Raw genomic sequence first — 14,315 nt, forward strand, 5'->3', positions numbered from 1 at the left:
AATGTTATAAATTTGTGAAAATTAGATGTATGAAAAAATAGTTGAGGGTGAATGCTGCTTGCTCCAAAATGAAAAAAAAAAGAATCACCTTTGCCTCCTTCAATTAGCCCAATTAACCCAATCCAAAGCAACCCAGCCAATCACCGCACCAATCAGCCAATCAATCAAACCAACAGAACAATTTTTCTTTAAAATATATTTATTTTTCCTGCAGTTTTTCCGCTCTCTCGTGCAGCAGCAGCAGCTCGTCGCGGCGGTGTTGGACGAGAATGTAAGCTAGGTGGCCGCACGAACACATTTATCACACCGAGGCTGTGCCAGACGCACATGGGATCCGTCCTGCGTACCCGGGGATCTTCAGCACCCGCAGCCCGAGCGGAGGGGACCCTCAGCCCGGCCAGGAGCAGCGCTCACCCCGCCTGGACTCTTCCCTCTGACACACAAAAACACATTTGTGAGATGATCTTTTTCCTCCCCGGGAGGCTCGCGGAGACACAGCGTGTTATTTATTTATATCGTGTGTGAGCCTGACAGTCAGCCGCGGCGGACAAACTGCGTCTTAACGCGGAGAGGTCGGACTTGTTTGGCTGGAGAAAAACACACCAAAAACGCACGCGAAAAACACTCCCGTCCTGTCGCGCACCCCCTTCTTTTTTATTTCCTGTCAGTTTTTTTTCCGTGCCAAAGCAGGAACCCGGGACTGAGCCCTGTGCGCCGAGGATGAAAGAAAACTAGATTTGTGATCGAGGCTGTGAGGTTGTTTTACTGGATTTATTTCGCTGTGGAGGAAAAGAGATCCGGGAGCGGAGCGGTGCGCAAAAAAAGCCGAGGTCCTCCTCTCCCTCCCTCTGTCTCTCCATCTATCAATCTGTCTACCTGTCCTCTTCTATCGATCTATCTCTTCATTTGTTTCCATGTTTTTAGGTCCGTGCGATTTTGCTAAAATGCATCATCAACAGCGGATGGCAGCTTTGGGCACAGACAAGGAACTGAGCGACTTGCTGGATTTCAGCGCGGTAAGGAAACCGATCTTCTTCTTACTGTTAATATGAATATAATGAGTAGTATCATGAGCCGTAGAAGAACATAAACGCGTCCTGTAGGCTTCTTACAGCGACCACTGTTTACATTTTTTTGACTGTATGAGTTGCACGGCACATAAACCTGCATATTTTCACTCAACTTATTTGCACAAAAGTGTGTTTATGTAGAGTAACTTGCAGAAAAGTCAGTGCATATTGTTTTGTAATTTCATTTTTGTTTGTGTGTGTGTGTGTGTGCAGAGAATTGTGATGCTGCATTAGTAATTTTGTTGTCTTATAGATGCGAAACAGCGATTTGAAAATGTTCCCAACATCCATGGTAGTATATCTCATTTTAAGTCCTTTTTTCCTTCATGTGTAGTCTGCTTTTCTGCCCATGATAGGATTTAGAAAATGTTTCCTTTTTATTTGTCTGTGTGTGAGTTTCTAGGCTGCTCCATGCACCGTGTTGTACAGATTATTTCAGATGCAAAATGCTCGATGTGGAACCTGCATGACAGTCACAGAGACAGACAGACAGGCAGCCGAAAGGAGGGAAATGTGTCACACTTTCTCTCCGCAGTCCAAATGTTCGTGCAGCAGGATGTTAAATGCCCAAACTCGTGGCTCCGTTTAGAAGTTTGTGTTTTTTTAAGAACACTTGTGAACTTGACGGACAGGAAATAGTGTCCCCCCGCTCTCGGCCATGTTTTCTCTGCGCCTGTCCTCCTCTGGGAGCAACTTTGTTCTGAAGAGGAGGAGGGAAAAAAAAGAAGAAACACCCCAAAATGAAAAAAAAAAACCCGGACTGACATTAATCCTGTTATGAAACGTATCGAGGCAGCATGAACATAATGGCATCAGAAAATATCACAGGAATAAAGCAAGTGATGCTGAATGAGATGCAAATACAGAAGAGAAAAACTCAAATTTTTAATGCAATATTGTAAGCTCCAATGCAATGCAATAAATAAATAAGATTGCAGCTGAGGCCTGCAAGTTCAATGTAGGTGACTGGAGTAGTCTAGGAATATCATAAGGAAGCAGCGTGAACATAATGACATTTGAAAATATCACAGGAATCAGGACAGTGATGCTGAACGAGATGCAAATGTTGGATAGAAAATCATTTTTTCCCTGTAATATCGTAAGCTCCTGCAAGACTTGTGCAATGCAATAAACAATCTTAAGCAGTAAATTTAACTAATATTTTTAGTTCCTCCAAGACAAATGGAATGCATTAAACAAATAAAATCACAAAATATCCTGTAATATTGTAAGTTGCTGCAAGACTAGTACAAAGCAATGAAGAATAAAATCACAGCTGAGGCCTGCATATGCAATGGTGGTGACTGAAGTAGTCCAGGAAGATCGTAGAGATATAAAAAGAGAGCATGAACATAATGATATCAGATAATATCATAGGAATGAGGCTATGCTGATCAAGATGCAAATATAGGAGAGAAAATCACTGTTTTTTCTATAATATCATAATATCCTGCAAGACTAATGCAAAACAATAAACAAATGAGATCACAGCTGAGGTCTGCAGTGTAGGTGACTGGAGTAGGGATATCATAGAGATATGCAGAGACAGCATGAGCATAACGACATCAGAAAAAATCACAGGAATGAGGCTGGTGATGCCAAACAAAATGCAAATGTAGGTGAGAAAATCACATTTTTTTCCTGTAATATTGTGAGTTCCTGCAAGACTAGTGCAAAGCAATAAACTAATAAAATCACGATTTTATTTTTGTAAGCTCCTGTATAACTAATGCAACATACTAAACAAATGGGATCGCAGTGTTTTGCTGTAATATTGTAAGTTCCTGCAGGACTTATGCAATGCAATAAACAAATAAAGCAAGTAATGCTGATCGAGATGCAAATACAGAAGAGAAGATCACAAAATTTTAATGAAATATGATATGTTCCAATGCAATGCAATAAACATGTAAGATCACAGCTGAGGCCTGCATGTGCAATGTAGGTGACTGAAGTAGTCCAGGGATATTGTAGAGACAGCATTAACCCAATGAAATCAGAAAATATCACAGGAATGAAGCTAGTGATGCTAATGTAATGTAATGTTTCTCTCCTACATGCAAATGTAGGAGAGAAAATCACAAAATTTTCCTGTAATAATGTAAGTTCCTGCAAGATGAGTGCAATGCAACACACAAGTGGAATCACAGCTGAGGTCTGCAGTGTAAGTGAAGGAGTAGAAATACTGTAGAGATACAGAGAGATAGCATGGACATAATGAAATCAGATAATATCACAGGAATGAGGCTGATGATGCTGAACGAGATGCAAATGTAGGAGAGAAAATCACAGTTTTTTCCCTGTAATATCAGAAGTTCCTGCAAGAATAATGCAAAGCACTAAACAAACAAGATCACAACTGAGGTCTGAAGCTGACTGGAGTAGTCCAGAAATGTCGTAGATATGTATATATAAGACAGCATGAGCATAATGACATAAATATATTGCAGGATTGAAGCTGAAATGATACTGAACAAGAAAAAGAAGCAAATGTAGGAGAGAAAATTATAATATTTGCCTATAGCACTGTAAAATCCATCGGATGCAATAAACAAATAAGATCACAGCTGATGTCAGCAATGTAGGTGACTGGAGTAGTTCAGGATTATCGCAGAGATATAGAGAGACACCATGAACATAATGCCATCCGAAAACAAGATGAAAATGTAAAGGTGAAAATCACAGTTTTTTCCTGTGATATTGCAAGTTTCTTCAACTGCAAAGCAGTAAACAATAAGATCACAGCTGAGGCCTGCATATACACTGTAGGAGATTGGAGTGGTGTTGGGTTATTGTAGAGAGGCTAGTGATGCTGGATGAGATGCAAGAATAGGAGAAAAAATCACAAAATTTCCCAGTGATTTTGTAAATTTCTGCAATGCAATAAACAAATAAGATCCCAGATAAGGCCTGCATATGCAATGTAGGTGACTGTCTCTATTAACATGTAATATCAGAAGATCTCGATATTAAAAAAAATGTGTCTAGGAGATAAAATCCCTTTCAGCTGCTATTGGAATGTAACAAATACCATAAGATCACAGACGAGGCCTAAATATACCCTGTAACCGGCCATGTAGGAGAATTATAGAAAAACTATAACAATAGCATAGGGGATTTGAATCCAAAAGCTATTAAAAGAGGAATCTAACCTACACAATAATCCCCTATAGCTGCAGTGTAAACATAAACATAGACATGATAATCTGTGAATACTATATGAATATTGTTATTGTGAGACTTTTTACAAAGGACATGCAATAACATCACTGTTGTTTTAGAAATGAGGACCAGAAATATATTGTAATAATTAAAGATATATGGTGTATTGCTTATATAGGCCTGCGTCTATCATAAATACAATGTTAAACTCCTTTAATACATAGTATTTTGTCTATAAATACCACAGATGTCTAATACAATCACTGTAAATGCATCATTTAGTGGCACTTTAACAACATTAAAGGAATTTTACTGGAATGTTATGATGAAATTAATTTAAAAAAAAGGCATATTATAGATTCATTAAAAAGTGACTACACAGACTTATATTAACCCATGTAAAAATCTTATGTATTTTTTTAGCTGGAAAAAGCACAAAATATCACTTCTAATCACTAAATCCATCACTGAGAACCACAAAGACCCATCAGTTCTCTATAGGAATATTATGATGATACAATAAACATTATTCTTGCCTTTGTATACCTTAAATATTATATAATAACTCTTGAGTCCCTTAACAGGTTTCCAAAAATGTCAATCAGCCTGTCTTAAATGATAATTCTTGAAAACAAATTCAAACAAAGGAGGGCAGCAGCAGCTCGAACGTGTCTCCTCTCATTATAAACGCAGGCCGGTTGCATTAATTTATGCGATCATCTGTCTTTGCACGCCCACAAGCTGACACCCGCAGCTCAGAGTGGGTTCGACTGGGATATCGATAGACCTGCTAATAATCAGAATTAGATCTTTTATCTCGCAAACATTTGTTTTCTCCTCGTTTGTCGCAGCCACGAGGGAGCGACCCCAACATTACACACTTACAGGCCCCACAGGCTGTATTAGGACCAGCCACAGATTGAGCATTTATTGTTTTAGTCAGGGTTTTAATTTACTTTTATTGTGGTCTGTATAAAAGAAAAATTTCCCCCGTAAAGCTCGTCTGAAAGTGTGAAGCTCAGAGTGCGATCAGTGAGCTTTCCCCATCAAACAGGCCGACACACGGGCCTGGTGTTTATCCAGAGAGGTTATCTATCGAGGTCAGATGTCTCGCTTTGATGAGCTGTTTTTCTTGGGAAGCTTTACAGTAGCTCGTACATTAAAACAACCGGAATCAGTATTCAAATTCTGTCTCTGTCTTAACGTGGGCTTATTTTCCTGTAGATTTGTAGAGCAGATGGTGACTAGTTCTGATGATTATCTCATATGTTTAAGTCAGATATGAAATAGATATGAAGTGTTTCATTCCAAAATGAGCCGTCCAACATTTGGTAAAAAAAAGTGGCATGTTTGAATGAAAAACACATTTATATTAAAATTGAGCAGGTGATTTAAGTGATCCTGTTTATTTTTCACAGATGCTGAATGAGGAATTTGATTTTGTCTCTGCTTACCCAAAAAATGTCCCTGCAGTGTTTTGGAAAATAAACCCTTCATATCTGTGTTCAGCTCTGAGCTGAGAGTCTGTGTGGTCATGAGGGCTGGGTGTCCAACGTGGACGCATTTTGAGCACAGACCGAAATGTGTCCCTAACAAGTACAGAAAGCTTGGATCAAGAGGTGGTGGACTCGAGTCGCAAATCTGATTAATTTGCCTCAAAAAAAACCCCAAATAAAATCTTTAACTTTTACTTAAATGCCAATGACGACTGACTTTTCTAAAATTTAGATAAACTGTTTGTGAACATTTAGCATGATGTCTGTGAAGGTGTGTTCAGACCAAACGCAAAACCAATTTTCGCCACATGAATTGTTTTTTTTTGGAGTAACAGTTGTGCGAGCAGCTAACACCAACATTGCAACTAACTTTGTTTGTAGTAAAGTACGAACGATAACTAGAATCAGGTAACATACATATTTCCAAAACTAACGATGCAATCCCGTGGCTTTGTTTGTTTATTTTCCAAACCTTTTCCTCTTTGTTTTGTCTCTGCACAGCACTTTTGTTGCGTCGTAAAGATCTGCGAACTTAGGGACAATAAGTTTGCCTTCCATTTCTGATTCTCATTGACGTCAGGAGAATCTCAACGCCGATAGACAAATTTACGGTAAATTGGAACATTTTAACGCTCTTGAACACGTGTTTTTATCAATTGGCAGCCACGGGCGTCTGCTCGTCTCTACATGTGTCTTTGCATGGACTTTTTATGTACTCTCGTTGTACGGCTTGGTCCGAACACACTTTTACTCTGTCAAAATATTTTAAATGATATTCAATTTGGGGCACAAACAGACTTTTTTAAACGCGTAGGAGTATGTTTGGGACTTGTTGGCCTTAACTACGGACCTGACTTACAGATCTGCCCACGGGTCTTGACTTGGGTAACTGGTCTTGTCTTGGGATTTAACTGTCCTGGCACTTGAATGGGGATTTATCTGTATTCCTTGGTATTCTGGACTTGAAAGACTTGATTTTGGACATGTTAGTCTTGATTTGGGAGCTGATCAATTTGACTCGGGACTAAGGCTGGACAATATAACAATATTACAATGAAACCATGATATAAGAATAAATATCGTCTTAGATTTGGATATCGTAATATTGCAAGTGTTTTTTTTCTTGGTGTTAAAGGCTGAATTACATTAAATTGGTTTCATTTTCTGAACTCAGCAGACTGTTCTAACTGTTCTAGTATTTGCCTTTACCCATATATTTATTATATCCACATTACTGATGGATATTTCTCAAAAAAGTCATTGTGTAAATATGTTTAAAAAAGCACCAAAAATCTACAAGGTTGTTGTAATCTCGATATTGAGCTATTTGGTCCAAATTATGGTAATATTAGATTTTTTTTCACCATATTGTCCAATCTTACTTGGAGAATTGATGTGCTACTTGTATGGACTTGGGACTTGACTCTGGACTTTTTGACCTCGACATAGAACATCTTTTGGGACTTCAGACTTGACCTGAGACACGTTTGTCATGACTTGGAGACTCGTTAGCGAAGATTTAAGATTAACCTGCGACTTGTAGAACAGTAACTTTGTCCCACCTCTGCAGGCCTTTATTCCTTGATCCCGATTTCACTCAAAATTTTGCCAATTTTAACTGCAGTTCATTTAAACGTCTTACAATAACTGCTTGTGTTTAAAAAATTGTAATTTAAATTTTGGCTTTATTTATTGGAATTGGTTCCAAAATTTAAATCTGTATTAAAATGATACTCAGTGACACCCAGCCCTAGTGATGATGTACCTTTTGTTTTTTGTTTTTTTTGGTAAACATCCACAAAGAGTTTCCTTCCAAAACGAGATAATTACTATTTTAAAAGCAGAAAAAAACCTCTCATAAGATAAAAATCAAGTACATTAAATTTAAAACACTTAATAATGATATGATCATGGATGAGAATCTGGCGGCAGTGTTTTTTCCAGCCGAATGTTGCCCTGGCGTTTTGGAGTGAAGCTTTTCGTGCGTAGCCGCAGTGATGACTCTGTAGAGATGTGTCTTGCTGTCTGCAGTGTCAGTGCTCTCGGAGGTAATGTGCGCTCTGTTTGTCTTGTAGATGTTTTCCCCTCCTGTTAGCAGTGGAAAGAACGGACCGACCTCCCTGGGGAGCGGACATTTCTCCGGCTCAAGTACGTCAGCTTTCTCCTTTTTTTCCCCCCTCTCTTCTTCTTTTTCTCCTCCTCTTTTCTTTCAGCTCTCTCTCAGCCTCCTCCTCCTCTTCGTCCTCTTACACCTGCTCGCTGCTGCTTCGCTTGCTGTTTAAATTTTCTTGTGTGGGTATAACCATGTTCTGCACATGCAGATGCAGTTTTTGGGTTTCATGCTGTTTTGCTTGGCGGATTACTTTTTATTTTGGGAGACTTGAAAAATTGCAGGATGTTTTTTGAATACTTGGGCCTTGTTGTTGGGCTGGTTGGTGTTTTCATGCTATAATTTTGCTGAAAATGTCACATGTTGTTCAAACAATGTGGCAGCCTGGTCGACTATATGGCTTTGATCATGAGTTAGTCGATCTCTCAAGTATACTTATCTATTTGATCTATTTTCTATTATCTGCTGAAGATGTAAATCTCTAAAAAAACAGCAAAAAAATGTATAGTTTTATTTAAAAAAAACGCTAAGTAATTTCCCAAATACCTGGGCACTGTAGTTTCTAGCAAATGCTACTCAGACAATGATAAATAGTGCATTTGTTGGGGACTAAATAGACAGATTTTGACCAAAATTGTTGAATTTTACATTAAGTGTGTGACGTTTATTTTGGTCACATCACCTGTGATATACCTGTGCTTATGAGTACTTTGTACGTGTGTTTGTTTGCTTTATGTCATAGTTAATGAAAAGGTTGTATAGAAATGCAGACATTAGATGGTGCTGAGATTTTTAATGTCTTATTTAAATTTGGTGCAACAAGTTTGTTTTTGTGCTGCACAAGTTCATTCCTGAAGGAGACTTCCTGTTTTCGTGATTTGCTGCTCTCATTCTTTCCTGCCTCTGTGTGTGTGTGTGTGATTGTGGAGATCAGTTTACCGTGTTTTTCAACACAGGGGTGTTATTGGTGCCTAACAGGCTCAGTTTGGGTTCATCAGTGGTGAAACTTGGTGGTTTTGACTTTGAAATGTTAGTCAAGTTAATGAATGTTAATGCAAGGGAGTTGATAAAGTTGTTTCATGTGTCAGTCAGACGTTCTTTCACTAATAAACTAAGCCAGTCATTCATTCACTGGATGAACATGTTCTCACTTCCAGCTTGTCAAACACGGCAGTTTGATCAGTGGCACTTTGATTCAAACTATGACACTCTAGGTTTCCCTCTAGCGCTAAAGTGTCTTTCAGTGTCTTTCACATCTTGCTCCGTCTTCACAGGAAACTTAGGTCTCATCAACAAAACTACTGTGTTAGTTTTAGAAAATGATCATAGTTTGGGTTAAAATACCTAATACCTTAACGAGTGTGTACATGAAGATTTTGTCACGTCATGTACGTCAGTAACTACATCACATGGTTAAAGAACTCAAGTTGACTTTTGGTGCATGAACACTGGTCTCCCGGGTGTAAGTCCTGTGGTTGTTTGGTTTCACATTGTTCACGAACACCGTTCTCTTCAGCGGAAGTTGTACTTGGTTAGGTTTGAACAAACAATCATAGTTTTGGTAATTAACGTACTTAATGAGTACGTCCCTTGACGACAATGTTTTGTAATGCACACCAGTATTCATGCCATGTGGTCAAAAAAAAAGTTGACTTTTGGTACACAAACACCGGTCTCCTGGGTTTAAGTCCTGTGGTTGTTTGACCCATCCATCTTCCCCTCCTTACTCAACGTTTTTTGCTCTTTCCATCACATTGCTGTTAATGGGTTAACAATGTAGCTAGTTGAAAGCTCGGTTAGTCTCATACAGATGCTGTAGGGCGACTTGTGTGTTTCTATGAGATGCCCAACACATTCTCATCCCAACTCGTCTATTTATTACGCTCTTGGTGTCCTTTTACGTCTGCTATTCATGCTCCGGGATACCACTACAATAATGTAAACAAATACACATGGTGGGATGACACTGCTAGTAGTTATTTTTAGAAAAAAGGCGCATACGGCAACCAACGCTGGGATGTCAACAAAGCACATTCTGGCTGGAGGGTTAGGTTTAAGGGATACATATATTCTACTTCATATGGTGTAGTTTAAAAAAAAAAAAAAAAAGGGAAGCAAACACCAGACTCCTGCATGAAAGTCCGTCGTTTGTTGGACCAGTCCATCCTGTGGGCGACCTATTGCTCCTTATATTATGTGGTTAAAGGCAGCGTGATGTTGTCCTGCTGCGTTTCATGCACAAGTCCGGCTGTGTTCTCAAGTGACACCGACCAATCACGTATCACGTGGACACGGCAGGTATAGCATATAGCTTATAGCGCTATATTGTATACTGTATAGCATATTGTAACAAAAAAAGCACTGACAAAACAACACTATATTACGAGTCTGGAATGAGTACGGGCTGGGCGAAAGAGTTGTTCTCTAAGTATTCAGTGCGTTATTGATTGATTGATTAAGTCAGTCACTAAAGCCATGTTTAATCTTCAGCTTTGTGTCGGGATGCAGTGTGCTCCAGAAACAAACTGCAACTGGCAAAAAACCGAGCTCAACCTGTAGCAGACCACAACGTGACACCAGTCAACACTTTATTGGCGGGGCGGCTAATCAAACATGTGCGTATATTGCATGAGCATAAAATGTGAACAAAGGATCAAGTAATTGTGACTTTACAGTAATGTAGAAAGCTTTGTCCGAGGATAATATACTACTCTGTCTGTTTGGCCTTCAAACTCATTGAGGTCTTACTCTAACTGACGATAAAAAGCCATCCACGAATATTTCGGGCTGATCCATTGGAGCCAGCTCGTGTTTAAACCAAGACTTCCGCCTTAATTTAGACTGTTCGAACTTGATTGTTCAATACTACTCAGACAACAAATGCAAACCAAGATCTTGTCCCATCACTTGCAGATTTTGCTTATATATGCAGATATCAGCTGATAGAGATTACTTCAGTACCAGAAGCCGTCCTTTGGTCTGAACGTCGGCGTGGTTAGCGAGTGACTTCATCAGTCAGTGAGTTTATCAGTAAATGAGTTGTGAACAGGTTGATAAGGAATGTTTTTTGTGTCTTTGTGCATGCATACACTGTTGGGGAGTGGTGAATATCATGTCGTTAAACCTGTAGTTTAACTACATTGTGCAGCAGCTTCGTAGTTGTCCATCTGCATTTATATTTGCATAATGATTCAAGTAATTAAATTGTACTTTTCAATTTTTTTTTTTGACTACAAGTAGTCAGGGGTATTAATTATAGCAATTTTCTTTAAGAGATGATGCATAGAAGAAGTTGTTTTTAAGAAGTTACATGAACATTTTACACAAAACAAAAGTTTTCTCGCAACAGTGGGGAGTTTTATTTTTTGGGTAATCTATGACCCGAGCAAGTAGGCATTTTTTTCCAATAAACTTAATTGTTGGGCATTTATGTTGACATGACTTTTTGTCTGCTATTTTGTGATAATTTCAGAGCACAATCTTAATTCATCGTTTTTTTTGTTTATAAAGTAGCTTTAGTTAACTAAACTACTTCAACTTTTTCATTGTGAAGTATCTGGTGCTTTGCAAAGCTGAACTTTTCCATAATAAATTCAATCTTTGATCATGTAGGGAGCTGTTATTTTTTTTTTCTTTCTGTGAACTTAAACATGTAAAGTTTAATTAGAAATCAATTATTTTTAGCAACTTCAGTAAAGCAAGTATACTGTGCTATATATCTGTATTCTGCATGCGTATTTGTATTTTCATGTTAACAAAACAGAACTTGCAGATCTCCTAACTTCATCGATCCTCATTTCAAGTTAAGTCGAACTAACTCGATTTAGTAAAGTTGCTAACACTTAGAAATAACAAGGTAGTTCTGCTTGTCATTTTCAAGTTGCAACAACTTCACAAAATTAAGTAAATGCAGCTTAATTTTGAGTAAACTAAACAATTTGATATAAAGTTAATGTAAATTTAGATCAATAGTTATATTAACTTTTTTAAAGATTATTTTATCAGACTTATCAGATTTTACAGTGTATATGTAATTATAACTTAAATAAAGGTAATGAAAGTTGTGTAAGTGTTTTGGTTTTGTAGAAAGCGAATTTATTAGCTTGTCAATCGGAAACGTTTGACAGTTGATCATCTGAAATGAACTGATGAACAATCGGCCTTTTTTACAGACAAACAAAAGCAGACTTTTCCTTTATAATGACAATATTTGCAACAAAGTGGCAAAGATTTATATTGCAGTGATGATATGATCATAGTTGTTTTAGTACAAAGGAGATATTCTTGTTCTCTGCTCTCCTGCCTTCTCTGCGGTTGTATGTACGTTTCTATACGTTACCTCTTTGTTGTGATCATATATCAGGTTGTAGGTGGTGCTGCATCTCCATATATTCTGCCGTATGTGTGTGTTCTTCCATAACATCCTCGGTCTGTGTGAGACGAGCTCAACCTCCGGAGGATACTGTCTTTTTAAAATCTTTCCTGGAAGCTTTTCACAGAAAGCAGCCGGGTCGTTTCTGTTGCTCCCGCTCATGTTATTTGCCTCTAAACGGCGTTCGGAAGCCATTTTGTTTGTTGGCTGGAAAACAGAGAGATGCCGAGACGTCTTCTTTGTTTACTGCTCCGTTGTGCGGTTGTTGTTGTTTGTGCTCTGCGGTTTCGGCGACGTTGTTTGCTCCCGTGCCGTGCATACAAATGCGAGGAAGGACGAGAAATGGTACGTTTTTGGGGAGGAAAAAAAAAAAAAAGGCCCGGCTTTTTGTAGAATCTGTAGTTGTGCTTCGTTTTGCTGCTTCGATCTTCATTTTCAGATTGTTGTGTTTTTTTTTTTTTTTCTTTTGATTCGGGAACACACGCTGGTGTCACACACGCATGCACTCATCCCTGTACACAAATCACACTCTGTTTCTCGCACACACACGTCTAAACACCCACATGTACGACACACACACACACACACACACACACACACACACTCTCTGCTCACCCCTGCTGTGGCTTTCTGCAGGCCTCGGCATTTTGATGAGCCCGCCGCTGTTTGTGAATGCAGCTAATTAGAACTCTATAGACCTACACAACCATGAGAGCAGCGGTTTCCAAAGGCTGGGGCGAGGCCAGAAGCTGGGACACGCCGTCGCTGAACTGGGTCGTCTTTAGTTCAGGCTAACAGACGTGACTTTGACTTTGAGAAGTTAAAAAAATACATTTAGAGGTTCTGAAAACATTGTATTTATATTCACTTGTGTCCAGTATTTTCTGCTCATCATTTATGTTTAACCCTTTAACCCTCTGAAACCTGTATCAGTCTTCTTGTGCTGCGTACACACACCTTTCACTTGTTTTTAAACCTTTGAACCCTGAGTTAAGTGGTTTGAAATCTTTTGAAAACATGGAAAACAAAGGCAATGAGCAACTTGGCAAGAAATGTCCTGAAATTTTCGATAAATTAGTAGATTTAGAAAATATTTTACAAAATCTTAGGATTTTGTATGAAGTGGGATTATATTTTTAATACTCATAATTCAATCTTTATTATTATTTTATTATTATATATTATTTTCTATAGAATTATTATAATTTTGAAGCATTTTCCCAGGTCCTTTCCGTTTTCTTTTTTTTTTCTTCTCATACTTCTCTATTTTAAAAAAAACCCCATATCATTTTAGGTAATTTTCTTGTACATTTTTTTTTTTTTACTTTTTTTTTTTTTTTTTGGCTAATTTCTGGATAATTTCTTCCTAAATTTCTCATTGTCTTCTTCCCACGTTTTTGAAAGAAATCAGGGTTCCCATGGTCACAGAAAACCTGCAAAAGTTATTGAAATTGACAAACACATTTTCTGGGCTGAGAAAAATCATGCAGTTAGTAAAAATCAAATCAAATCAATAAATATTTTGGAAAAGTCATGAAACAGCACCCACTGAAACTGCTGAGCAACCAACAGTAAAAGAGATTCTGCAGAAGCACAAACTTTAAAAATGCACAAGATCTTAAATAAGCATCAGCATATTTCGTATCAAAAGATGTAATTCCATTCGTGATAGCTGAGAAGCTTTTGATGATTGTTTTATTGTTTATCACAAAAAAGGTCCGTCCTCTGTGATTTTACGGTGCAACGAATGATTATCTTCACCGTCGCTAATCTGTCGATCCTTTTCTCTTGTAAGTGAGTCTAACTGTCAGAAACTGTCAGAAAATGGTGAAAAATGTTGATCGTTGTTTCCCAAAGCCCGAGATTATGCCCTCAAATGTCTTGTTTTGTCCAAAACCCAAAGATATTCAGTTAACTGTCATCGAGGATTGACCCTTTGATACCTGAGCAATTTGGCTTGACTTCTCTCAAAAACATAGGAACAGGGCAACAAGCAACTAACAAGAAATTGCCCCCAAAAAAGCAAAAAGTTACCTGAAAAAAAAGAAAAGTAAAAACACAAAAAACAATAAAATCCCAGACAAAACTCCCAAACACAACAAGAG

General features: G+C 38.2%; 1 protein-coding gene across 1 annotated transcript in view; it reads left to right on the forward strand.

Moving 5' to 3' along the window:
- The first annotated feature begins 410 nt into the window (after window positions 1-410).
- Window positions 411-14,315, forward strand: part of LOC121959979 (transcription factor 4-like) — a 263,772-nt gene continuing 249,867 nt past the window's right edge. Inside the window, exons 1-3 of the mRNA XM_042509549.1 lie at window positions 411-1,016; window positions 1,324-1,362; window positions 7,804-7,876. Of these exons, the coding sequence (XP_042365483.1) occupies window positions 915-1,016; window positions 1,324-1,362; window positions 7,804-7,876 (214 nt within the window). The 5' untranslated portion in view covers window positions 411-914. The remainder of the gene's footprint in view (window positions 1,017-1,323; window positions 1,363-7,803; window positions 7,877-14,315) is intronic.

The sequence above is a fragment of the Plectropomus leopardus genome, chromosome 20, assembly GCF_008729295.1.
Source record: "Plectropomus leopardus isolate mb chromosome 20, YSFRI_Pleo_2.0, whole genome shotgun sequence".
Lineage (NCBI taxonomy): Eukaryota > Metazoa > Chordata > Actinopteri > Perciformes > Serranidae > Plectropomus > Plectropomus leopardus.